This window comes from Festucalex cinctus, chromosome 13, assembly GCF_051991245.1.
Source record: "Festucalex cinctus isolate MCC-2025b chromosome 13, RoL_Fcin_1.0, whole genome shotgun sequence".
Taxonomy (NCBI): domain Eukaryota; kingdom Metazoa; phylum Chordata; class Actinopteri; order Syngnathiformes; family Syngnathidae; genus Festucalex; species Festucalex cinctus.
In genome coordinates this window covers 825,909-853,664 of record NC_135423.1, presented here as the reverse complement: position 1 = coordinate 853,664, position 27,756 = coordinate 825,909, and the positions used below count along the sequence as shown (strand labels likewise).

General features: G+C 39.8%; 1 protein-coding gene across 4 annotated transcripts in view; it reads right to left on the bottom strand.

The window, feature by feature from the left end:
- aplp2 (amyloid beta (A4) precursor-like protein 2) overlaps nt 1-27,756 on the bottom strand; it is a 47,232-nt gene that overhangs the window by 10,774 nt on the left and 8,702 nt on the right. For all 4 annotated transcript variants that reach the window (XM_077540456.1, XM_077540458.1, XM_077540457.1 and 1 more), the window contains exons 2-8: nt 10,257-10,430; nt 8,898-9,027; nt 3,224-3,336; nt 2,787-3,016; nt 2,432-2,640; nt 1,189-1,356; nt 911-1,044 (exon numbers count right to left, since the gene is read on the bottom strand). In XM_077540456.1, coding sequence (XP_077396582.1) covers nt 911-1,044; nt 1,189-1,356; nt 2,432-2,640; nt 2,787-3,016; nt 3,224-3,336; nt 8,898-9,027; nt 10,257-10,430 — 1,158 coding nt within the window. The remainder of the gene's footprint in view (nt 1-910; nt 1,045-1,188; nt 1,357-2,431; nt 2,641-2,786; nt 3,017-3,223; nt 3,337-8,897; nt 9,028-10,256; nt 10,431-27,756) is intronic.

The following is a 27,756-nucleotide window of genomic DNA, read 5'->3' as shown; positions in this document are numbered from 1 at the left end:
TGTAATATGTTTGTATTTTTTTGCAATATTTGCTTTATTTCCAATATTTGTGTATGTTTCATCATATGTTTGTCTTTTCTTCTTCTAATACTTTTGTGCTTTTTTTCTAACATTTATATATTGTTTTCTAATATTTTTGTCCAAAATGTTATTTTGCCTTGCATTTTTACTTTTTACTTATTTTTGTGGGTTGTTTTTTTTTTTAATGTTTTTATATGTTTTATACTTTCTATTACTTTGTAATATTTTTTTCCATCTCTATACTATTTCTTTGATTGATAGAACTTTTTTTTTTTGGTGCATTTTTTTTTGGTAAAAGTCTGTATTATTTTTGAACATTTTTGAATTTTTGCCATTTTTTAAATTGTATTATTTTCTAATAATAGTAAATTATAGTAATGCAATACAATACTAATGTATAATATTGTATTGCATTGTAATGCTTTAAATATGTATATATTTAGTTTTTCTTCAATTCTATTTTTGTGTTTTTCTTTTTTGCAATAATTGTTTATTTTTTGTCAAACTTTTTGGGGGTATTTTTTGCACTTTTCTAATACTTTTTTTTTTGTTTTGTTTTTTGTCGTAATTATCCATCCATTTTCACGGGTCACGGGTGTGCTGGAGCCGAATCAACCCAACTGACTATGGCCGAGAAGTGAGTTTTTTTTTTTTAAATATATATATTTTTTCTTTTGTATTTGTTTTTTTCTTGTAATATTTGAAATGTTGTTTTGGCTCTTAATACCTTGTGAATTAAAACAAATATATATATTTTTCAGCATACAACTATTAGCCTTTAAACTAATCCAGCCAGCATCAGCCGACAACAAGTGAGCACTACCGATAAACTCCCAAACTGCGTCTTTGAGTTTGAGCATTTTCAGGAGCGCGGTATCCTGTGTCTCACCCTCTCCATGCGGTTGCGGTGCCTGATCTCCAGCTGCTCCTTGGCCCTCTGGAAGCGACTGTGCTCCTTGTCATCGGCCGGCGTCTCAAAGTAGATGTCCACGTCGTCGGCGGGCTGAGGCGTCGGGGTCGTGGCTGCCAAAACAAAACAACCGTCAAACAAAAAAAACAACAACAAGAGAGCGGAAATAAAGTACAGCAAAGCCCTGCAAATATAATAATAATAATAATAAAAATCTAATAGCCCAGCCGAAGCGCAACTGACAAACTTCCACTCACCGAGTCGCTTGCAAACGGCCATGCAATACTCCTCCGAGTCAAAGTTGTTGCGATTTCCCGCGCAGCCTCCGTAGATGAAGAGCACGCACTTCCTCTGGCCCAGGTCGAAGTGCCAGCGGGGCATGGAGGCCCTGCAGGGGCCCGTTTCCGCCTCCAGGGTGCACACGGCTGCACCAATGGGAAGTCGTTAGTCGTAATACAAACTAATACTGTATGGACACTGCAAGATGATACTTTTCTACGGAGACCCAGACATGGACTGAATGAGGTGACTTTTTTGGGTCTTTTTTTTTTTTTTTTTTTACCTCCAAACAATACTTTCCAGCAAAGACATGAAAATTGTGCAATACTCAAGGATAGAGCATGAACCAGTGATATTGTGCCCATAATAGAGATATAAAGTAAGGATGCACGATAATTATCGGCAATTATCGACAGTTATCGGCTTACTTATCGGTTATCGACATCGGCACGTTCAAAATAATTGCTTTATCGGTATCGGTTGAAAATAGCATTATCGTGCATCCCTAATATAAAGTGTGCAAAAAATGCTAATTTGTGACAACAAAATAATAAATGAAAATTATAGGCAGGTATAACATGTCTTCGAAATGTTAAATTGTGGTCACAAAAGACAAAATCATGACCAGTAAACAGGTACAACGTGCGCACAAAATACTAACTTAGTGGCCACAATTTAAGAATTTGTTGGGCTATAACATACGCACAAAATATGAATTGGTGGCTACAAAAAAAGCTATATGCGTGCATAAAATACTAATTTGTAGCCCCAAAATACTGTAGGTATAGCATCCACTCAAAATGCTCATTTGTTTCCATAAAATGTACATTTTTGGCATATGTCCAAAATTCACATTTGAAACCACAAATTCCAATTTGTGGGAGCAAAATAGTCATTTGTGCACAAGAAATTATTAATTTGATGGACATGTGGGTAAGCAAATGGAGCACACCTTTCCACATTCACTTTTTTCAAAAAAAAAAGAAAAAAAAAAAAGGTGTGCTTGATTTGCTGACCCAACTGTCCAGGAAGCATATTAACATTAATTGTATTTCGCTTGCCTATCAATATGTAACCTGTGGCCACAAATTAATATTTATATTGTGCCCAAAATTTAATCCATTTTGTCTTTAAACTGAGCGTTGGAATTCTACCTAGCAACAATTACTGTAACTGACAATTACTGTAATTGCCCGAAAAAGACCAAAAAAAAAAGAAGACCTTTGACTTCTTGCAGAGTCTTGTCCTCGTCCTCGCGGCTGTCCGACATTCTGCTGCTGTCTCGCTTGTCATCCTCCTCCTTTTCGGCCTCCTCGTCCTCGTAGGCATAATGATAATCTTCCTCATCTTCCTCATCCTCATCCTCCTCTCCGTCCTCCTCATCCAGAGGCTCCTCCTTCTGCGTGGGTCGCTCGTCAGCCGGAGGCTCGCTGCGATAAGGACGCGGAAGTTCATCACAAATATATTGAAAAATTGTATGGAGAAAAAAACGTGGAGGGTTATAACTTATGACGGAAATATAACGCGTTACTGAACAATTTGAGAGAAGGCTAACAAGAGGAGTGACTCGTGGAACCTGTCCTCGAGGGCGTCCTCGTCTTCATCCAGGTCAGCCTCATCGATCTCCTCATCCTCCACATCTTCCTCTTCCTCCTCCTCCTCTTCCTCTCGCTCCCGGGCGGAATCGGCCGACTCCTCGGCACGCGAGGGCGGGCAGCAGACGAACTCGGTGCCGTGGAACTTGTCGGTGCCGCACGGGAGCAGCATGCCGTAGCTGTGCAGCACCGTCGAGCTCTTGGAGCACGCCTGAGGATGAAAATCAAATCAGCGGTGACAACCGGGCATCCAATCATTTCACCTCAGATTGCGCAATCCGTCGCTAACTGGAAAAGCTAATCGTGGCCAATTATATCAGCTGGCCGACGAATTCCAAACCGCAGGCAAAAAGATGAGCCTCCCATTCTGTTCGACCACACCCGAGTTAAGTCATGTGACCCGAGTGGCGCGTCTCACCTCCTTGGCGACGCCGTGCCACTGCTGGTGGCTGGCGCACAGGTCCATGCGCTCCTTGTGGAAGAACTTGCACTTCTCCGGAACCAGCAGCACGTCGCTCACGAACTCGCCCACTGCGACATCGCAAAGAAAACGATCTGGTTAGCGGCGCCGCAGAGCACCGACATCAACAAGTATTAGGAGTCGCATATGATGAATCACACGTCAGGTGTGAGGGAACAAAGGTTGTGAGCTGTTGGGGCGCAGACACGTGAACGATGCTTGTCCTCCTGAACGATTGGAAAAAAATTAGCTAATGTATCCATGTTTTGTTTGTTTTTTTTTCACTTCAAATTTAAGTTGTGCACGATTTTTCTTCCACAATTTGCTCAAAAAAAAAAAAAGGTATGGGCGACTTTTAACTCATTCACTCGCTGCCATTTTCCCATTTCGCAATCCCGTTTGCTTCCAGCAGTTTTACTGGATTTTGACTGATTTTGCAAGGCCCACATAATATGGTGTTCAATTGCTATAAAAGCATGGAACCTATCTAAAGTCTCTTCTTTCATCAGGAAAAAAAAAGTATGTTTCTGTTTCCGTTTTGCAGCAATTAGCATTACAAGAGAGCTAAGTTTCATCAGTTTTTACAAATCTATTCAAAATTGTAAGTAATTTTTTAGCTGTTTTTCTAGATGGCCCTGGCTGATCTCCTTTGCTCTGCTGCCACCTGCTGGCCGTTTGTGTAATAACTACCATTTCTGCAACCGTTCTTTGCAGTTGAGAGGCTGCATCAAAGCCTTCTGTATGCTCTAGCATAAAAAAAACAACAAAAAACCGTATAAATACGTCTTTGGGACACTTAAAACATAAAAAAAAATTTTTTTACACGTTATTGTGAGTAAATGAGTTAAGAGGTAAAATTCTCTCGGACCCTCCACATCCTGGTCACCACCTCCTCCAGCTCCTTCCCTCAGATAGGCGCTATCAAACTACGCACACAAAAACAAGCAGACATTTCAATATCGTCTTTCCTCTTGCAATTAACTCTGTAAACATTTGACTTTGTTCTGCAATACCACCGGAGACAAATTCCTTGTGTGTTTCTATAGATGTGGTAGGGCTGCACAATATATCGAAAAAAATATCGATATGGCGATATTGGCCCATGCAATGTGCATATCGCAAAAACATGCAATAAGTTTCATATGGAATGTCATGCTTTTATCAAATGATTGTCCAATATCGTGCAGCCCTAATACGTGAACAAAAAAAAAGATGATTCTGATTTTGACGATGCTTGTGCATTGTGAGCGTACCTAATGTTTAGGCCCATGAGCAAGCAAGCAAGAATGCATGTCAACCGCGGCCATTATGAAGAAAATAATGGACAACAGTTGGAAATACACACACGGTGCAGGAGTGGGAATAGAAGGGCTTCTGTTGAAGCGAGTGAGGACACACAAAAAAAAAAAAGAAAAAAAAAAAAGAGAGGATCGGGGAGGTTTGGTAACAAGGGAGGGAGCGCTGTGATAACAGCTCGTTTGGCGGTTCGTCCAGAGTGGAAGGCAGGAAAATGAGAGGGTAGGATGGAAGGAGGAGGAGAAAGAGGAGGAAGAGGAGGAAGAGGAGGAAGGGAGAGCCGCAAATAGCAGAGCACTCTGCAGCTGCTGCTCATCTCCGCCCAGGACACGTCCACTCCCACCACACGACTCGTTTGTTTCGAAACAGGTAGCAATTTGACGCTCACGAGACACTTTCTGGTCAAATGGAGCTCTTAAAGTGGACCCAAAACTGGCGTGAAAAGCATTGTCATGATTGACGTTGGAAAAGCGCACCAAATACTTCAGTTTTCGGGCAAATTGGTAGCAATTTGGAGTTTGATGAACTTTTCTGGTGTCGCAATAATTGTACATAAAAAGTTATCATACATTCGCTGCAATGAAGAATGTTTTGCTCTGTTCCCACTCACATTCACATAGCCTGACTATTTGAAGATGACTCCAAAAGCTGAAGAACCACAACATCTTAATGCAGCAGAATGGTTCAAGCCAGTCTGCTGAGGTCGCCTGTTTTCTGTTAAGAAATGATCGCACCACACATGGACTCAGCAATCTTCCACTCAACATGCACAACACATAGCCAAACTTTGTTCCAACTATGACTTGCATTTGCGTTTTTAGGATTGTAACACCCATGTAACTCGGGGCGTGGAAAAACAAATAAATAGAGAGGGTGAAGACAGGAATCTTCAGAGAGTGCAGGAGTGAATTGTATCTGTCGGTTCCTCTCCTCTCTCCTCGCGAGCCCTGAACTGAGTGTCTTTTCTCCTTTTTGTGTCGTGTTTTAGGGCTGGGCAATAAATCGAATTAATTTGATACATCGTCATTTTAAAAAAATCGAATCGTTGAAAATGTGCTAAATCGTGAAATTGAATTTTGTCTTCTGGATTATTAAAAGCTGTTTACAAACTCCTGTTTACGAGACATCATTTTGAGTGATGTCAGAGATCTCAATAAAAATACTTCAACGCCAACTAGTTTCCTACCAAATAGTTGTTCAAACCGCATTTTCTGGAAAGCTATCCCTTCAAAGTCAAACAAAACTCATCTTGCGTAACATCAGCAACCTCATAAAAATTCAAACCTGACAGTTTGCTGCAGCAATTTGCCGTTCAAACATCATTTTATGTGGAAATATGCCTCAAAAGGCAAACAAAAATGTGGACTTCAAAGCAAGATTGACGTGAAAAAACATCAACGAAACCTCTGAGCAGCAACTCGGAGTTCAAATCCACATTTGTGCAACGCTGATCTTCACCGAGTTGTCTTTTTGTTTGCCTGCGTGAAATAGAATGCAGCAGAGACAAGCGCAAAAATGTGCAGTTTGAGGCAATTAAATCAAAGGCCGTCATGACGGGCCGCTAACTGCTCTCGCCTGCGATGACAGGAGCGAGTCCCCGAATAAAATAATCCCGTGCTGAGTCACGCAGACGCGGCAGATTAGTGTCTGCTGGCGATAAACGGCGCGCCGTTTTCAGGCTCTTCAACTACAAATCAAAGTCGACAGGCAAACGTGAAGTTTGACTTATTTTTGTTGGTTCCGGGCCGCTCGAGTGCGCCCCATTTAGCTACTTAAGTCAACTTGAAAACTCATTTAATTGGTTGAACAATACGTTTTTTTTGTTGTTTTTGTTGTTGTTGTTGTTTGCTGTGGTGAAGTAAAATATCATCATCATAATTCAATAAAATGCACAAAATTGTACATTGTACATGTCATATTTTTATTTTTTTTACTTCAATGCATTGGAAATTGTGCTGCTCCTTCTTGGCGTACAGATAAACAAACATGCATATATGGAGACGGTCACAAATGCTCAGTAATATTTGTTTTTATTATTTTTCATGAGCCCGTCAATGATGTTTTGCATTGTTAGCATTAAGCTAACATCCATCCATCCATCCATCCATCCATCCATCCATCCATCCATCCATCCATCCATTTTTTGAACCACTTGCTCCTCCCAAGTGTCGCGGGGGTGCTGGAGCCTATCCCAGCTAGCTTTCGGGCAGTACACCCTGAACCGGTTGTCAGCCAATCGCAGGGCACACAGAGAGAAATTTGGAGCGCCAGCTAACAGACAATGTAGGTTAAATTTTTGCTCAGAAGTCAAAGAAATATTGTGATTTCATATGAGATTATTTTTTTCAAGGTCCTTTTTTTTTAACACACACGCGCAATAAATGAATCTGTATTTGTTTGCGAACAAACGCTTTACTACCGCTGCTCATATTCACCTGAAATAACTCCTCAGCAGTTCTGGTTTGGATCTTTATCTGTCCCCGAGTGGGAAAAATTCCGCCTGAAATTGTCGTCATCTGTATTCTGGGCTCAGCCTCACTCCAGTCGTCATGTTTGCCGCGTGAGCACCGGTGCCACAAAAAAAAAAAAAAAAAAAAAACTCTCACTCACCCTCACCCGTTGCCAAGAATGCTGTCGAATTGTCGGCCATTTCACAGTCCGGCGCAAACGCTAATGGATTTTTTCAATCGCGGCCGGCGGGCCGGCCGGCGGCGCGACTCAATCAGCAAAAAAGGCTTCCGGCTCGACGAACAGTGGCGGAAAGCTGGTGCAGCACAGGAGGAGATGATTTCATGTTATTTTTTTTTTCTTCTTCTTCATCCCCCACCCCCAACTCTCTTTTTTGTTTGTGTTTGCGATTGTCGCCAGTCGTCAGTCAGGCGCGTGTTGTCTTGTTCCAAATTGCACACAGAAACGAGGACACTTATGTGACATCGGATTCTGTTCAAAGTATTCGCGCCACTTTCTACTTTTTCCACATTTTATTTTTTATTTTTTTTGTGACAACCTCATTCTGGCGAATGTAATCAATTTTGGAAAAAGGCTGGGACATAAAAAAAAAACAAAAAAAAACATTTTGCCTTTCTTTCTCAAAATATTTTGAGTATTTAGAAAGTGACTTCATTATCGTAAGATAAAAAAACTATTTATAAAATTGAATTAAATGTTCTCAGGAAAAATCTTACTATTCTGGTAATATTACGACTTTTTTTTCTTGTTCTTGTAATATCACAATATATTCTGCACAATTCTAACTTCAATGTTAATATTAAATATTTTTACCCCCCCCCCCCCCCCCCACCCCCCCACACACACACACACACACACCCACACCCACACACATACACAAATAAATAAATAAATACATAAATAAATGCATATTTTGGCAGTGTTGGAACTATTTTAAATAATAAATGGATTATTTTCCTTAAAAATATTTTAATGTTGGGACATTTTTAAAACTCTCTTACCTCTTAAATTTGTAATTTAAGACTAATACTAATACTACATTTTCCTAAAATAAATAAATAAATAAATTTTTTTTTAAAAAATTAAAAAGACTTTTGTTGTTCACCTTTTTTCTGAAAAAAATAAAAATAAATAAAATATTTATATTATACTTCGCCTTTAAAAAAATAACTAAATAAAAGTGGTGATGGTGGTTTTCCCCGTCAAAAAATGCAATTACTGCAATTTCCGGGTCACACCAAACCCTGACTTGCTTTTGTCCATTGAACAACCGTTGCTCTGATTTGTTTGGTGACTGGTTCAAAACGTTTTTGCGTGCGGCGAAGATTGCCCACCCCTGCAAAAGCAGAACGGAGCCGGGCCAAGTGGGAGTATGATGCAGCAGACCTCCTGCTTGCTGACCCTGTGCATCAGCGACGAGTTTATGGACTCTGTCTGAGCTGGATTGTGGAATCCGATGGTGTTTTATTGCTTAACAAGCCTCCTCGGCAATAATAAATAACGGCGGCGGCGGCAGCGGCCCTGGAGGAATCCAACCTTGACAGACGCAAGCAGTCTGCAGCTCCGGGCTAACATTAGTCAGCTCACATTCCAAGTTCAATATTGCGCCACAGACGGATTCGATATAATAAGGACAGCAAGGACACTTGAGACAAGCACTTAACAAGGCATTCGGAAGGCAGCGTAATCATCTTTTTTTTTTTTTTTTCTGATAACTTCATTCATATAATATTGCAGCTATTTTTTTAAATCTAAAAATTGACTTTATTCATGCAATACCAGTATTGGTGCTGGTAAGTCTTTTTATAGAATTTTTTTTATGAGTGCATTCTTTTTTTTTTCTTCCGGATACGAGCCAGCCGCTTACCGAGACATTTGTAAGGCACCACGATGTGGGCGTGGCCCTTGCACACCTGCTTCTCCGTCTTGCACCAGTTCTCGATGCGCAGCGGCTGGTTGGCTTCCACCACGTTGGTGATCTGGAGCTCAGGGTACATCTGCAAAATAAAAAATAAAAAACATGATGTGAATGGATGATGTGAGTGGATTTTCAAGAGATTTTTTTCTGTTACATGTTGTACAGTTCTCTTCAATAAAAAAAAAAAAAGTGCATATGAATGACTAAAATGGAGTTTATTAATGAGGGCGAAAGCGTTGATAAGCGAGAAGCGTCTTTTCACGACTGTGCCATCGAGAGGCAGCCTATTCAGCGTTTTATCACAACGTTTCTATTCGCCGTCCTTGTCTTTTGTTCGCCCGCCGCGCGGATGTGACTCTCGCTTTTTTTTTTATGCAGCTGTCTAGGAAAAATAAAATAAAAAATGACTCACTTTCTAGCGCCCACGATTTCTGATGGCATTTTGCTGGCATTTGAGGAGAATTTCTGAGGAGCAGATGGCAATAAGAGTTTTTTGATGAATGTGACTATTCTCGTAATGTTTGGCCTTTTTTTTTTTTTTAAGATTTTGTTTTAAAACGGTGGTTCTCAAACGTGTTCCATCAAGTACCACCTCGAAAGATACGTAGCGCTTCAAGTACCATCAGAGAATTAAATAGAGTGTGAGTAAAAAAATTAAAATAAATAAAATAATTATAATAAAGAAAAATAAGGAATTAAAAAATTATGATTATTACTTAATTAATCCACTAATATAAATGAATATATAATATCCCGGTATATTATATAATTATATAATATATAATGTTAATATAAATCACTGAATGGCTTAGGTCCAGAATACATGAAAGAAATGCTGATGGGAAATATAAACCCAGTCGGGTTCTGAGTCAGAAGACTCGGGTCACTTAGGAGCCCAGAATTAAAGCAAACACGGTGCATCAGCATTCAGTTGTTATGCTGGGCGCGAATGGAATAGGCTTCCAACAGAACTGAAGTTATTCCCAAGGAAATGCTCTTAAATCCAGGTTAAAAACTTTTTTTAAATGACGATGTATCGAATTAACTCGATTTATTGCCCAGCCCTAAAACAAAGCTAGGAAATGTTAATGTATTGAACTTAAAAGTTACATACAGCCAAATTATTCTTGGCCAGTGAGTCATTCATTTAACATTTTGAGTAGACTTTTTTTTTTTTCTCGTCAATATTAAAACAATTTTTCCAAAATTTCATCACAAAAAAGGCATTGTTGTAGGATTACGATTTTTTTTTTGCTCGATTTGCTTCATCTCGGTTGGTCGGCTTTGAGCTTTTGCAGCGCGACTCACCTCCTGGCAGTAATGCAGGACGCCCTCCTTGGTCCCCAGGCAGCTCTTGGTTCCGGACGGATCGGGTTCCCAGCGGCCCGTCTGGATGTTGACGTGCATGTTGAGCTTGCCGCAGAACATGGCCACCTGCGGCTCGGCCACAGCGAACCCGGTGCCCGCGTTGGCCGCCAGCGCCTACCACATAAAGACAACAAAAAAAAAGGAGGCTGAATTCAACCAAACTGTCTTTCAGAATCGACATTTGCAACATAAATGTGAATATTTGCTTTTGTTACATAAAATGGCATAAGTTTATCATGAAAAATAAATTGGGCCCGATCGATGTGTTTGTTCTTGTTTTGTTTTTTTTTAGGCCAATGCCGATTCCATTTATTTGTCAGAATAAAATCCTGATAACTGATTAATTGGCCAAATCATAACAATAATTTATTTTTTGTTCCTTTAATGCTTGCAACAAAAATGATATGAATTATTTGCTTTACCGACAGAGAAAAAAAATAGCAAAAATCTTTTTTTTTTTTTTGAAAACTAGCATATTTGTTTCTTATGTTGTAATGTAAGCACCTCCCCTGCCAAAAAAAGGCCAATTTTTGCTGATTTTAAATTAGTCAATTAATCAGTCTGACCCTTGAAATGAATGCATATAACAATCTATAGACATTAATTCATTTGAATAATCAGCATCTCTGATGTCTAAAATATATTTACAATCATATATTTTATATTACATTTTTATACTTCATTATATTTTTAGATTTAAAAAAAAAAAGACTTGGGATATGCTATTCGGCTAACAATACGTTGATTCTTGACTGGCACAGTTACATGCAGTTGCATTTATCGTTTTTTATAATTGCAACTAGGAGTGTGACGATATATCAATATTGCGAAAAATGGTGATACTTTGTCTCCTTGATAGATTATCGATACGTCTACACAAGTATCGCAATATTTGTAGTTCATATACAGCTGCTATAAGGACTCCATTGTTCATTACATATTGAGCATTTACTTGGCGGGCCACTAGGGGGAGCACCTCATAAGAGTGGCGGGGAAATGGACGCAAGTCTTGAGGTGAAGTAGACTCATGAGCGTATTTTTTTTAATTATTATTATTTCATATATATATATATATATATATATATATATATATATATATATATATATATATATATATATATAATTTGAAATTTTTATTATTAATTAATTATTTTTATTTATTTATTTATTTATTATTTATTGATTGATTATTAATTATTTTATTATGATTTATTTCTTTTATATCCATTATTATTATTATTATTATTATTATTAGGTAGCCTGAGGTTCCCACGCTTAATGGCAACCTAATAGCAGCCATATTTAATCAATCAGTCAGGTACGTCTGTACATCCCTGCTGAAAGCAGAGGTAACAAACACACCAGCTAGCTGCAGTAAATAACGGAGGAGTTTTTCCTTTGGATTCGTGCTCGCGGTTTTTTGGTCTGGTGGGAGGAAAAGCGCGCTCCGTCACGCCTCACCATCGAGAACATTTATTTATTTATTTTCTTCCTCCTCAGATGGATTATTCACTCCCCTGCTTGGTTAATAACTCAAGGCCGTGGCAACAAGTATTTTTGTAGACACGTTTTTCCCTCCGGCGCTACACGGTGTCGAAGCGGTTACCGCGCCTGCCTCACAGTTCTGAGGGTCTGCGTTTGAATCTGGGCCCTCCTGTGTGAAGTTGGCCTGTTCCAATTATTGAATCCAATTATTTGATAGCATTTTTTAAAAATGGAAATGTTTGGATTCAATCTGACTGAAAAAACCCCACATTGTGCTTTCCGCCCCCTCCCTCCCCTCCCCTGCCGTGTGTACTGATGACAAGTGCAGACCAGCGCAGAGTCGCAACAAAGCGAGTGCTGCGTAATCAACGGCTGACTGGCTGGCTGGAGCTCGCAATGAGCTGCAGCACACACACGCGCACACGCTCGCACGCACGCAACACACGAGCACGCACTAATGCGATTCCAAATGCAGAAATCTGAAAAAATCGGCAACATCGGTCAACATATTCCAACGCACAGAAAATTGCATCCAAAAAACGGAATAAATAGAAACGTATTGCGCTAGATGTGTCTTTAAGAGGCGGAGCCGTGAATCTGCGGGTGAGCTGTGGCTGACAGCAGCTCGACTGTTTCTCGCAGGAGAAAATGCGTCACTGACTGCGGCTCCCCTTTCCCGCATGAGAGGGCATTACGGTAGGAAGTAGACTAATTGCGCTCAACTAACAATGATTTTAATAATCGAGTCATCTGTTGATAGGGCTGCGCAATTCATCGAAATTCAAATACAATGTCAATTATTACTCTGACACCACGATTACAAAATGGCCATAATCATAAAATTAGATTATTCATTGAAATTGTTTATTTGAATGTTACAACAGCAAGTACACGCCAATAAATGATGTTTGTTTATACGAGGAAACCAGACTTGAATTTATACTTTTGCATTTTTTATTTTTATTTTAAAATAACTAGTTTTATACATTTTGTTTGGTCCAAAAGGAACTGACATTACTAGTTTTTCAAAAAATGTCTTCATATTTTTATACGCTGTCAAGGTTTGTACAAAAAAAAATATAGGATCGTTTGAATAATCGTGATTTCATTATGACCAAAATAATCACAATTAATATTGTTTCATAATCGAGCAGCCCAATCTGTCGATGATTTTTTTGATTAATGAACAAATCTCTTTTTTTTTTAAATTCCAGTATATTATTTCAAATAAAAATAAACAGTGCAGAAATGTAAAAATAATAATAATAAGTTTCGTCTAAATAATGCCCCTTAATTTAAAGCACCAAGATGTCACCAAATGATCCCAAATCAATAATATTATTTGGCCCGAGTACAAAAACAGCAAAAACAATGAATCGTTCAGCAATTAATGAAGAATAGGCTCCTCCCAATAAAATGTGCGAATCGGCAATATTGCGACAAATATGTTTCTGTATTTCTGTTGTCGTGCTCCGACTCATTCGCCTCCGTTTGCGCATCGAGAGCGGCAACATCTGAGCCCGAGGCCGAGCTGACCTGTGACCCCAGCAGAAGGTCGATCCGTCCACTTTTTACTCCTATTCCGAAAGTGACATTTTCACTTCAACTTATTTCAGCGGGGGAAGAAGTCAAGCGGCCAAAAGTCGCTGCATCATCGTCACGGTTGTTCCACATCATCTCGGGAGGATTTGTTCCGTTCCAGGCGGCAAAATGAAGTTCAAAGCAAGGGGGAAAAAAAAAAAATGGGGAAGAAACTCTTGGGGGGGAAAACTAAAAAAAGACTTTCTTTTTTTTTCTGTGGCTGGAGATATGAAGTGTCTCTTAAAAAGACAAATTACAGCCCTGCTTCCATTGTTTTTGTTGCCTAAAAATAATAAAAACACTTTCAATAGACCAGTGATACCAAATTAGGGGCTGAATGATTTTTCTGAAAAAAAAAAAATCGTCCGAAAAAAAAAAAAAAAAATTACGAGACAAGACACGAGAGCCAGTTTTAACATTAACTAGTCTAAGTGCAATTTCTGGAGAAATTGTGTGGGAATGCTGAAAGCGGAATGCTGCGATTTGAATGCATGTGGAATGCTTATGAAGGAAATACATCCATCCATCCACCCATATTCTGAACCGCTTGTTCCTCACAAGGGTCGCGGGGATTGCTGGAGCCTATCTCAGCTGGCTCTGGGCAGTAGGCGGGGTACACCCTGAACTGGTTGCCAGCCAATTGCAGGGCACACAGAGAACAACAACCTTCCACAAGCCCAAGCACACCTAAGGGATAATTCGGAGCACCCAATTAACCTGCCATGCATGTCTTTTGGAATGTGGGAGGAGACCGGAGTACCCACGCAGAAGACCCACGCAGACACGGGGAGAACATGCAAACTCCACCCAGGAAGGCCGGAGTCTGGACTCGAACCCGAGAACTCATTACTGGGAGGCGGATGTGCTAACCAGTCACCCACCATGCCGCCCTATGAAGTAAATTGAGATACAAATTATGAATTTATAACTTCTTGGCTACTAGACAATGCGCTTTAGCAACTGTGCCACCGAGCAGTATCAGACACCTGGTAATGATGATAAGTTATATGTATGAAAGTGATACTTAGGAAAAAGTTCAATTTCTGTCCCATTGAAAATGAATGGGGAAAAGTTGATATTTAAAGTTAAATTGTGCAACAACTGAAAGTAATGTGTAATCAGACGATATAAACCACGTGAATTTTTGAAGCTAGCTGAAATTTGAACAATGTAAATTGGATGTATTATGTGGGAGTTGTTACGTAGCAAAAAAGTGTGGAGAATAAAAATCATAAAAACATATGGAATGCTTCAGCATTCCCACAATAACACAAACTCAGAATTAACTAAGAACTGAATGGAATGAATATAATTTTATCACCATATACTATACTTCCAGACATTGTGTCGTAATGGGGATATGAGAGGATGCAAAAAAACACAAGGATGTATTTGACACAAAATAACGTTCTGTCAGCTATGCATGACTTTTACTTCCTGCCCATAACCAACTGAACAGCATTTACTGTTTCAAGAGAAAGCAAAACTATCTCGCCGTTTAATCGGCTAAACTCTGGCTAATTATTATTATTTTTGATGAGGCCTAATGACAAATGATAATCGGAAGGCCAATTAAGAGTTTGGGCCCTATCCCAAAGCACTGTTCCAAATATGCAGAGGGAAACAAATCAACCTCAAATTATGATGTATTAATTATCTATCTATCTATCTATACCAACAACATGTAGTGACAGGCAGAACAATAAAATGTTCTTCCTGTCGATGGCAGTGGACACAATTAACCTGTTTGCGCACCTGTTGCCATTCATACAACACAATAATAGCGTTGCTAAACAAGCTCAAATTTCACAGCTGAATGCTGAGTGACTTTTTTTTTTTAATATTCCATCCATCTTCTGAAGTGCTTATCTTCACTTCTCGGGTTATGTGCAATAAAAAGGCAAACGTAATAGCAGGTTCAAGGGTTGAGTAGATGGATCTTGGCAGTAATTAACATCGTGGAACATTGGACAAAGACAGGATTCAAAGGTCAGGCTGAAGCGAGATGTTTAATCAGTAACAACCTGCATTTACAAAGTATTATTAACGTGACACTTGAAGATGGAATGTTCGTAAACACTAGAACCAATCCAAAACAAGAGTTGAATGATGTGAATGATTGTTTTGTCTGACTTCTTTCACTTTTAAGTATTATAACTTCAAAATGTTTTAACTATTTTTTTTTTTTACATGAACCAAATGTCCACTTTTTCCACAAGTTTATGACAAAAAATCAAAATGAAATGAATGGCGACATATAACGAATTTAACTTTTACATTTCTCTATTGATTCAAATCATTCCAACTTCAAACTTCAGCTCACGAAGGATATCGTGGTGGGGACATTCCCAAAATTTCCACATTGACCCCCCTCCCCTTTTTTAAAATATTTATCACCCCCTTCTACATTTGTCAAAACAATTTGACATTTTTCTAAGACCTTTAGGGATAATCGGCAATGACCTCATTTACATACGTGCAAATAACACCGGTTCACCGTGGCGCAATCTGGTTGGCAGCGCCTTAGTGACGGATTTCCCCATCCGTGCGTGTTTAGTGAATTAGGCACTCCCGGATTGCTCCATTTTTACCGGTTAGCGCCGTGCAAAGGCGTCGGCCCCTAAATCTTCTTAAATGGTCAATAGGTCAGTTCTACATTGTAGAAGTAAAACTGGAATGCTCAACTCCATTCGGCCACAAATAACACCTCATTTCGCTGTAGTCCAACTAATCTCGTATTGAAATGAACAAATCTCTATGCCATGGGGAAAACTCAATTTACAGACATTACAAGCCGCTGTTGCTGCTTTCCAAATGAAAATACTTTCAAAGTGCAGACATTATCCCTGCCCCGGGACACCAGCTTCTCATTTATGCGTTCACGAGTAATTGTGTTCATTGTGCTTGTGTGTTCTGCATACTATTTCTTATCATGAATGTTTGTGGATGGACGAAGTGTACCACCTCGATGCGAGGCTTCAAACAGGAAGTGGCCACTGAGCTTCAGAGTGTCACAGACTTTCGTCAGCAGGTTGCAGTACAAGGAGAGAAGCGTGAGTCACAGAGATAAACGCCCCATTAGGAATTTTGCCGTTCAGATCCTTGGGAAAGAACAGCAAGTTGTGCAAAAAATACCGACATTGATGGGAACTGAATTCACACTGACATTTTGCCTTGACAAGATTGTAAGACCTCGGGTCGAACGTGCAAACTCCACCCAGGTAGGCCGGAGCCTGGACTCGAACCCGAGTCTTTGGGTTGGATTCGAATAAGCTAATCCCGTTCTGGGTGTGTAAGAGATAGCCGACACGCATAGGAAACAAGCACACCGCCGTCCGGACCCGCTGGGATGTACGATGACGTCGCAGCAACTCAAACAGGGCACACACCCATCCCGGGAGGAAGTAAACAGGAAGAAGAATGGACACTCAAAGCATCTTTGGACTTGGTGCACTGCGTGTGAACTTTCCAAAGTGGCACTGGCACCCCATCTAATATGGGCGCGCCTCCCGGACCGTCTCGGTTTAGGACTTTTCCCAGAATGCTTAGGGGCCATGTGACTGCAGAGAAATGCCTGGTATGGTTTAATCCGCCTAATCCTTCCCTGTGGTGACTAGTCTTGATGCTTAAGTAGGAGAGTCTGGTGTGAAACCACACACACATATGCACACTTGGTTTCTGCATGTGCTCAAATAAAAAGCAGTGCTGCAATTGGAGCTTTAATTGCACTTTTACTGTTTGTTGCTGTGAAGCTCCCTGAAGGATTTTCAGACAACAATCAACAAAGTCCACACACATTTTCATGGCCAATTTGTTTTGTTTTAAATAGCCATAAAATTGCCCGCCTTGAAACACATATAAACTATTGAAAGCAATAAATGAGTTTTATTTGCACGACTACTTTGCAATTCTGCTGACTTAGCTGCATTATAGAACTTTTTTTTTTTTAAGTTTTAGACAATACAACACAATACAATTGATTTTTTTATATATATAATAAATGTCATAAATTATTTACACCACTGTCCAATGAAAGACACATAACTGTTAAATTTGATTGAAAAAAAAAAATCTGGTAAGCAATAAAAATGTGCCTAAAACAAAGAAAACAATAGTCACAATATTAGTATAAGTATGTTCATTACAGAGCAATATTACATACAATATGTCAACGTTATTGCAACACTGTACTGTACATACGTCACTGAAAAGCATTATCTCTAGTTTGTGATTTTTTTTTTTAAATGTTGAATGAATGAATTGAAAATAGTTAAGTTGTTTTTTTTACATAAAAAAAAAATCACATTTTGTAGATATGGGAAATCAAACAAATAAAAAGACTTGGGAAAGGCAAAGCCGCTGTCAGGAGTGATTTGGGTTCCTAAAGAGCGCTCACGTTTGGGCTTAACGAGCTTAAAGTGAGAACGCGAACGTGGCCGACATGTTTGTGAACGCCGACACGTGTCAGCTTAAAAAGCTTCGGAGGTTCTTGTAAGTTTATTATTATTATTATTTTGAAGAATAATAAGTGGTGGAAGACATATTTTGAAGGACCGGCAGTATAGAATAGGGATAGACTGATTATCGGCTGGGCCGATTATCGGCGCCGATATTCAGCATTTTGAGAAATATCGGCATCGGCCATTTTGAAGAATCAAATGGCTGATAATAGATCAATCTAAAAAAAAAAAAAAAAAAAAAAGTTAACTTCAAGGAACTAATTTAAATGTAAAATTAAAAAAAAAAAAAAAAAATTCATTTTCATTTTTGCCGACACTGGGAACTCTCTGCACCTTGTGTTTTTGTTTGAAATTAAAACTAAGATAAGTACAAATTTAATACTTCAGGTATTTTGAAATTTTGGAATACTTTATTTTGTGTTTGTTTTTAGTTAAGTTTTGAAAACATCCTACTGCTATAGGGAGATCCCGGAACTTGTTAGATTAAAAAAAATAAAGTCTATTGACTAAGATTTATTATAATAAATAAATAAATAAATAAATAAATAAATAAATAAATAAAACCACCAATATTTTACGAACCCTAAAAGTTGCTCAATAAACATGCTTTAAAAAAATAAATAAATAAAAAATTAAGAGCTGGAGTTTGTTTGTTTTGTTGTTGTTTTTTCAAAATATTGATGCTAATATTTTCCCTTTTTAGTGAAAATGAATATCGGCTCCAAATATTGGTTGTCGGCGTCCTTGACTACTAACAATCGATATCGTCCCCGAAAAAAACATATCGGTCTACCTCTATTATAGAAACCAAAAAAAATATGACTCACCAATTGTTACATGAGCTTATACGAGCCCGATCGTATGCCGTGTTTCAACAAGTGCTACGAAAACAACAACACAAGATATTTGCCACCCTAATCATGCCAACACGACAATAAAGTCACAAATCGAAGCTGACTTTCCGATGTAATATCACACCACACAAAGTGGCGGATGTTAGACAGATATTGGCGGACGGAACCTTTTGGACGTATCGTCAAATACCGCAGTATTTGCAAACAAGCCAACGGAATCCTGCCATGAACACGCACTCGCATGATTGACGGAGACAGTGAAGTCGTGGGAAGGCCGAGACCTGAAGCAACTACACAAACATTACAGGGTGGGACATTACGGGGTGGAAGGACGCCATTCAACGACACCCGCCCGCCCTCACACACACACACGTACATTCCCCGTGGCAAAAGGTGGACAGTAAAAAGCGAGTCATAAAAGGACAAAAAAAAAGAGGTGTCATGCTCTGAATCCGAAGGGCAAAGCCTCACTGGAATGCAAATAAGCGTCTCCGTCCCACTGAAACGCTCTTTTGTCCTAACGGCCACTGGACACTTTGACTGCGTCCACAACAAAAAGTCGGGGATGACGTTTACTGCCTAGCAACGCGTAAACATTACTGACCCAAATATATCAGCTGTGCATACACAAGAGATTGAAAGTAGTCAATTGCGGTTTTTTTTTTCTTCCTAATACTGTTAATATGCGATTATTTTTTTCAAGGCCGTTTGGTCTGCTTTTAACATGTTTCTCTAGGTCCTTCCATTTGGCAAACCACAGCGGTCTCTGTCTGTCGACGATATGCCCAAATGGCCCGTCGCCACGGAAACCAGCACAAAAACATCCCAGCTATTCAAACAAGCTGGAGGGAAAACAAACCCAGGCATGAAAACCTTACTTTGAAACCTAAGTCTGTCTACAGACCGTAATTTCAAACCCTAAACCTAACCCAGATCAAGCTTGAAACCCCAATTTGGAACGCTAGACCTTTCGAAAACCCTAATTTGAAACCATAATCCTTTAACTCAGGCAGTAAAATGCTGATACAGTATTGTTACTTTTCTTGGTCTATATTTTTGTGCCAGCCCTAGTTTGTACTTATAGGAAATACCTTCTCTGCCTTTTGACCCTTTACACGACAAAACCCTCCTGGCTCCTCGTAACAACATAATTATGTGTATTTTAAGACAACGCGAACGGTGAAATGTGAAGTACGAGGCCGAGGGAGGATCGTTAATTGGAGCAAAGCTCTTCTTTCCTACGGCACGCTGTCGTCGGTTCCACTTGGGAGGGAGAAGTTCCGTCTGGACTATTTATAAGCTTCCACAGGGGTTTCGTCTTCTGGCCTGCGGAGCCTCGTAAACACACAGCGGGATTTAGTACTTGCCTTAATACAGTATGGTCTCTAAATTCTAATCAAAAGGTAAAATATGATTTTCTGTTTACTGTGAAATGATGCCAGGAGTTCCATTAAAAGAGGCTGTTTCAACATAAAAGAAAACAGTGGGACTAACTAATAGGCGCTGTTGGAGTGTTCCGTTATTCCTCACCATATTGCGGTTCAAGCCTCACCATGTTGGGGATTACGATGTTTACAATGTGTTTTGTAAGTGTGCTTCGATAGATTTCAATGTGATTAGAGTATGTGGGAGGCTATTTTAAGGTTTTAATTATAAGGAAAGATGCTTGTACGTCTAGCTATTGTATAAGACTAATGCTAGCTAGCTAGCTAGCTAGCTAGCTAGCTATAGCTAACTAACTAACATGTTAGTTTCTTAAAGAGTTTTGTACAAGACTTGGTGTTTACAAGTGATTGACCAACTTACTCACTCACTCACTTGGTTTCTGCTTTTGTGTGTTGTATAACCTTTAACATGCTAACTAACTAATCAATCATCCAACTAGCATGGCGTGTGTGTTGTATGAGATTTTCCATTTACATAACTCCCTCACTCCCTCACTCGGTTTCTGCTTTGGGTGTGTTGTATAACCTTTAACATGCTAGCTAGCTAGCTAACTAACTAACTAACTAACTAACTAACTAACGAGATTTACCATTTACATAACTAACTAACTAACTAACTAACTAACTAACTAACTAACTAACCAACTCACTCACTCACACACTCACTCACTCACTCACTCACTCGGTATCAGTTTCTATATGTTTGTTGTATGACATTCATCATACTAGCTAACCAACATGCTATTTCAAACCTTAACGTGTGTGCTACAATTGCGCTGCTTACGCGTTGCATTACTAATTAGCTAACTTACCATCAAACAAACTAGTCAACTAACTAGCATGATATCTGATTTGGTGTGTTGCACGAGATTTGCCATTGACTGAGTAACTGATCCAAACATACCAAATTAACAATTCTCTTCTTGGGTCATCCAAACATATCGGACAAACAAACGAGCTAACTAGCTACGTGTAACCAACCGAACACAGATTTCCTCTCACGGCATCCAAACGTGCTGAGCGATCACATGAGATATGACTCGTGCAAAAGAAGGGCCAAAAAGTTGAGTTTGATGAGAGTGCGATACGGAGATAAACAACAGCCTAATTAAAGCTAGCCAGGGTTGTTGCTAGGATACACAGGTGTATAATAAGATCAACCAATAACTCGAGCGGCAACAACTGCTTCCCGCCAAAAGGAAGATAATTGCTTGTAATGACTCCAGCACTTTGATGACTGAGGTCTATTAGACGTGCATCCGTTGGCTCCCTCCAAAGCATCCGAGGTGGATTTTTGCTTCGAACGCCTCTCCAGGCAGTAAAAGGCAAAATGATTACGATAAATTTGAAAACCTAGTTTAAGTATCTTGGCTTAATCCAGGTTTGAAACCGGTTCAGTTTTGAGACGTGTAGACTGTAGACTCCCCCATCGTTGTATTATTGCTGTATCACGATCCTTGGCAAAACGCCATGAGAGTCACCCACCCTGACTCTCCACCTGGTGTGACTCACCATGTGAGCCTTCCATCCCGGCTTATAGCGTCCACGTGTCCTCCAGAGGATTACACTCCTGACATCACAATGCCAGATGTTTACGGCTGAAACGGACCAACTCCGTCCTAAGTCGACGCATTCGTCCGACCTAAATGAGGGGCCCCGTCGACGTTCGGCCGTTCCTTCGCTTCCTTCCGGGCGCTAATCAGCATCTTCATTAACTCAAAGCTAAGCGAAATTGAAAGGTTTTGTCCCCTCTCTCTTTTCCGTCCGTGCGGCGAGCGGGGATGGAACGGTCGATAAGACTCGTGCTGTTAACGCAGGCATTAGGATGATTAAATTAGCAGTGTGAGGTGGAGGGACGACCGAAGCCAGAGCGTCAATGAAGTCAATGAAGGACTGGCATGGACTATGAGATGAGGTGACTGCAAGAAGTCTCGCTTCAGAGACAGGAAGTGAAAAGAAAAATCCCCTCCTCACCCTCTCTTTTTAGTTGGTTTCCACGACCCTAGTTCCAACCCTAATAATGCAAATGCAAAACAGTGTACTTAAGAAAAATGTGCACTGCCATCCAACAGTTGAACATTATCGAGAGGTAATTACAATTAATGAAGAATTCATTGAATTTGATTATTTTGCCGCATGAAAAAAAATGTAATTCTTTCATTAGATAATAAAATGTCATTTAGGTACATGTCAAATATTGCAATAATATCGATAGCTATATTCAGCAACTATAATCACATATCTCATGTTTTTTCAATATCGTGCAGCCTTAGTACATATGTTCGCCAAATGTAAACAAAAACATATATGCCTAGCCATGAGAGATTTCAACCTAAATCACTTATCTCAAAACTTCACAAACAAAAGCATTTTGGGGGTTTTTGTTTTGGGGGGTTTTTACACAAGAACCGTTGACAGTTCATTTGAAGTGCAGCTTAATAATGTTACAAACATGTACAGTACAATGGTGGCTCAGACTTTTTGACGGTACGAACGGCGCACCTGTGCATATCGCAACAGAGGTCACAGTTAAAGTTATTGAACCTGAACCAGCTTCTCAACTCTCACATCCTTGCTTCCCACCAATCACAAATCTCTAAAATAGTAATAAAGTTCCTATTCATAGCGCCCCACTGAATAAAGATAATTCAGTTCCAGTAGGAATGGAAAATAGCATGAATCACGCTTGTTTGCTCCACTTTCTGCTTGGCGTCGAGGTCATCTAAGTGCAGATTGTTCTTGTTGCATTTCTGAATGCGGAGATGGAATTCTGCTGCTGCTCCGCGCACGAGCGGATAAATTCATCACTGCGTAGGCAATTAAAAATATTTTTAGGTACACCAGGTTTTTTGCTATTCATGATTTGCTGTAACATTTAAAGTAAACTTTTCAACAGTATTGTAATCTAAAGTAATTTCCCTGGTGATGTGAATTTCAGAGCCTGTCTTTACTTTTTTTTTTTAAGATACCGTTTCAAGCATCGGTTCAGTTGTTTGCATATTTTTGTTTTTTTTTCAAACACACCCAACCTCACCACACGCTGTAAAAGCACACATTAGGCTGATTAACTTTGCTGTGGAGGGCCGACCAAACCCTGAACATCGAGTCGGCGACGGATCGGCGTGGACGACGAGATGAGGCGATAGCGGGCTTTCTCGCTGGGAGCAAAAGGAGGCCAGTTTTAAGGCTTAGGTGGCCGCGCGAAGGGGGCTGAGTGTGTTTTGGGCAACAGGGCCGTGTTAAATCCATCCGTCCGTCCGTTCCGTCGCGCACGCTCAGCAGTTTAAAAAGAGCAGGATTAGCTACACGAGTGGGGCCTCGCTGCGGTCGGCCGGCTAATCTCTTGCGCTCAGGAGGAGGATTTGGGAAGGGATGACCGGCGCTCGCTTCACTTTCCGCCGTCCCCTGAGAGGAAGTGCTCGGAGCTGTCAGAAAACTACAGACTGCTAAGTTATGATCCGTACGCAAATTGTTTCAATCTGACCGCAGAATGGTACTACGGTACATCGTCATTTGTAAATCAAACTATTAGCGTTTCATACACTGTACATATGATGTGTACTCCACTCTTTGTTTTAGTTTGGACTCTGTTCGTTGTTTCTACATCATTAATACGGCTTACAGAATGCAAAAATTACCTTTCTGCCCATCCAGCCTTACATCTCTCCCTTAACGGCCTCCCCTAACGAGCACATATTTTGCAAGACACAAGTGTGGAACACTGATGAAAACAACAGAGCGAGACAACACAAAAACACAGAAGGAATGAGCGTGTCTGAATCTCAAGGGAATGACACTGCAGTGGTCTCAAGGACAAACTAACCCAGGATTGAAATGAAAAATTAGAAAGCCGAATCCTTGCTTGAAACTGCAACACTGGCCTGAAACCCTCATTTGAAATCGCAACCTTTTTTTTGGGAAAACCCTGAAACCCCAAAACCATACGACAGTTTCAAAATCCAAAACTGAAAGCCTTAGATAGGGTTGAAACCCTACTTTGAAATTTAGGGGTGTTAAAAAAAAAAAAATTGATTCGGTAATATATCGCAATATCACAGCACGCAATTCTCAAATTGTGACGAAATCGATTTTTAAAGATCCATTTTTGATGGAAAAATATTCAACAAAACGTCTCAAAAATCGTCCTAGTTTTGCCAATTTTGCTTTGTCTGTTTTACACATCAAGACGTTACATCATAAGTCAAAGATGAAAAAAAAACAAAAAAAAACCACAAAGAAATTATCTGCTTTTTATTGCCAATTTTTCTCTCTAATTCATTCATACATATCTTGTATGTTGTATCGGAATTTCATTCAACCAAATCGGCCCGATGCTCAGTAAACAAGCATATAAACACGTAAATAAAGAAGTTATATAAATCATAGACATATTGCTCCATCTTGTGATCGGTTATTTTTTTTAAACTTGCTGATCGTCCCCAAAAATCTTGATTTTGTAACGACTACATATTATACAGTATAATACTCTAGAGTGCTATTCTTTAGAAAAAAAAAAAAAACATTACAGGTAAATTCATTTTTAAACTAAGTGATTAGAACAAATTCAACTAGTGAAGTCAAGACACCACTAGTACATAGCAGCTATATAACGAGGGTATGAACGCCGTGGAAATCTCTCGCCGCTCTGACCACACAGGCGCATCCGTCAGACGTCTGATAGGAGGCAGACATGATGGCCCATCGGGGCGGGGAAGATGATTAATGTGACATAGCGTAGATGTTCTCATCTGTCGTGCGGGAGCGAGGGGGAGGAAGTCGTGCCATCAGACTAGCTAATCAGTCATGTCCGACAACGCCACAGCTGATTGTCTGTCGACCTTGTAATTCAGGGATTTTCCTTGCTCAAATTGATCGTTCACCACCATTGGGCAAACAATCACCTTTTATCAAGTATTACAATAAGATTGAATAAGAATTCAATAGAACGTTGCATTTAAGTTGAATCTAACTTTGTTTTTCCTAACGTGTGCCTACATCGCAAACAAGAAATGAGTGTTTGCAAATTCACAAAATTGTCGGCGTCTGACACATTCGCAGCAGGAAAGGGCAGACGAAATGCTGCTGCGAGGGTGCTAAAATTAGCCACGGAAGATCAAATGACTTTTAATGGCTTCGTCTGACTATTTCACATTTTTGCGCCTGCGGCGAACGTTCATAACTCATCAGACTAATGGAATTCTCGTCCGCGCTTGATTGCTGTTCATCCCAGATCAAAAAATGCCCCGACAAGTACAGTCTCGACGTGGATGGAAAAGTGCAAGCTCAGGGAATTGAACAGGTATCAGAAAAAAAAAAAAAAAAAAAGTTGACTGAAAGTGAATCCAATCCATTGATCGTTAATTTTTTCGTGAGTTGTTGAGAAATACGACAGGGGTTTTCCCTTATCAAACAAAAATATAAATATGAGCTTATGTTATGTGTTATATGTTATGAATAGGGGCATATTTTTTTCAAGAACAAAAAGGTGTAAAGTCAAATTTTTTAAGCGTAAATCTGTCTTTGATTTTTCATTCAGAAGGCAATTGTGTAATAGATGAGATGGAGATTCGTTTGAGGCTGCTAAACAACTGTGATTGCAAATGCAATTTGCAGTCAACTAAAAAGTACAGACAGGAAATGCAAAGTGGCGAATACGGGAACTGAGTAAGATTGGATGAGGCGATTACGACTTTCATAAGCCAAGCAATCATTTGCCACTCGACTTGCTTGAAATTTTGACTCACTTGATTTTTGCACATATGCTTTCGGCATTCCCACAAAAATGTAAGAAAAAAAAGAAGATAAGTTTAATGATGTACCTTCTGCCATCTAGTGGGAAAACATTCATCATCAGTGCTGAGGCACAATGGTTGAGAATTACTGTTGTAAAATAATTACAGACCAACAAAGTAAGTGCTCCTGGGTTGCCATAGCAACCACAGAGATGCTATTCCACTTTTCACGAGCCAGGGGAACCATCAACATGTCGACAACGTAGCTAAAACCATTAGTTATTGTTTTTTTTTTTTATTCATTTGCATAGCGATTCAGCATATTTGGCGATTACAGAATGATTAAGAGGACGCCTGTATGTCTTTTTTTTCCCCCTGGGTTTTACGTCAGGCATCCAAGCGACATAAAAGAAAAGCGCAGACTCTCATTAACGCGTGCCAGATTACACACACAAATCTGACGCTTTTGTGTCTTCCTGTGTGGCTCACTTTTTTGCTCCCTCTTGCGGAATTGATTACATGGTGTGAAGGCGTGAGGCTTAAAAGACGGTAACAACCCCCCAAGCGCCCCCGTCCGCGTCCCACTGGGGCCACCGTTTGTCCTTGGCCACCTTCTCCTTGAGAGATGCTGTATCAGGCGGCGCCAGCCTAACGCGCTCTCCGGGAGGGGGGGGGTGTACGTTTACACCTCGTCTATCTTTTACAGCGCCTCCCCCCTCCCCCGTGCTGCTGTAAAGAGACCCAGCGGACCATCTCAGTAACCTCCCGGCTCTTTAACACATGCATCCAATCACACTTTCAAAATACTGTATAGCGTCGCTGCTATGTGAAAAACATTTATGTCCATTTTTGTCTTTTTTTTTTTTTTTTTCCATTTTTGGGGATGTCTGTATTCAGTTTCTTCCCAAAAACATAAAATAAATAAATAAATACAAAAAAAAAGACAAAAATGGACACTATGTGTTTTTCACATACCAGCGACGATAGGTTTATATACACTACCCTTCAAAAGTTTGGGATCAGTAAGAAATATCCTTATTTTGAAGCACTAAAGGTACAAGGTGTTATGTGCTGGGGTTGGATCCCAAAAACGCAGACACAAATAAGACCTTAACTATTTATTCCCATCGAGAGACGTGGAACAATCTTGACTAGACGAGAAACAAAGAGAGTTGCACAGAGGAACAGAGGTAAAAATCCGACAAAAACACACACTTCTCAAACAGGCTTATATAGACAAGGAATCGATCTGATTGGCTGTGGCTAAGGTAACGGGTTATCCCAAATGTTTCAGAAATCTTTAATATAGACTGCATTTAAGCGTCAAAAATTCGTATTGCCTGTTTTCTGTAAAAACCCATGAATAAAAAGCTCACTTAAAAATCCTCAATATGTGTGAAAGATTCACCGCAATATAGTGGGGGTTCACAACAGTATGAGTAATGGCCAGCCAAAGAGTGAGTATATTTTTGTGTATAAATAAGATATAGCATATCCACAGTGAAGCCCAATTCACACAAACTGCGGAAAGGACGCGTTGCGTTTTCCGTACGGCTTCCGCAAGGACTGCAATTCACACCGCGTGTTGCGTGTCCGGAAATCTGCTCCTGGGGGTTCTAGCTGGAGAGTTGAGTTCACCCAATAACAACCGTGTATATAGAGTCCTATTTGTAAACAATAGCCACGCTTGTCTGTTGTCACATCCATATGCATATTATTTCTGGGACTTCTACCATGGGTAAGTACGTCATTTTGTCATGTTTAATTAATTCTGAGCTCATTTTTTGTCTTAAATGTCCGACTAGTGTTGTGCTTTGGAGCTAGCTAGCAAAAAAAACAAGTTCGCAAACGTTTTTATTTTGAAATATACTGAATTTTCCTTG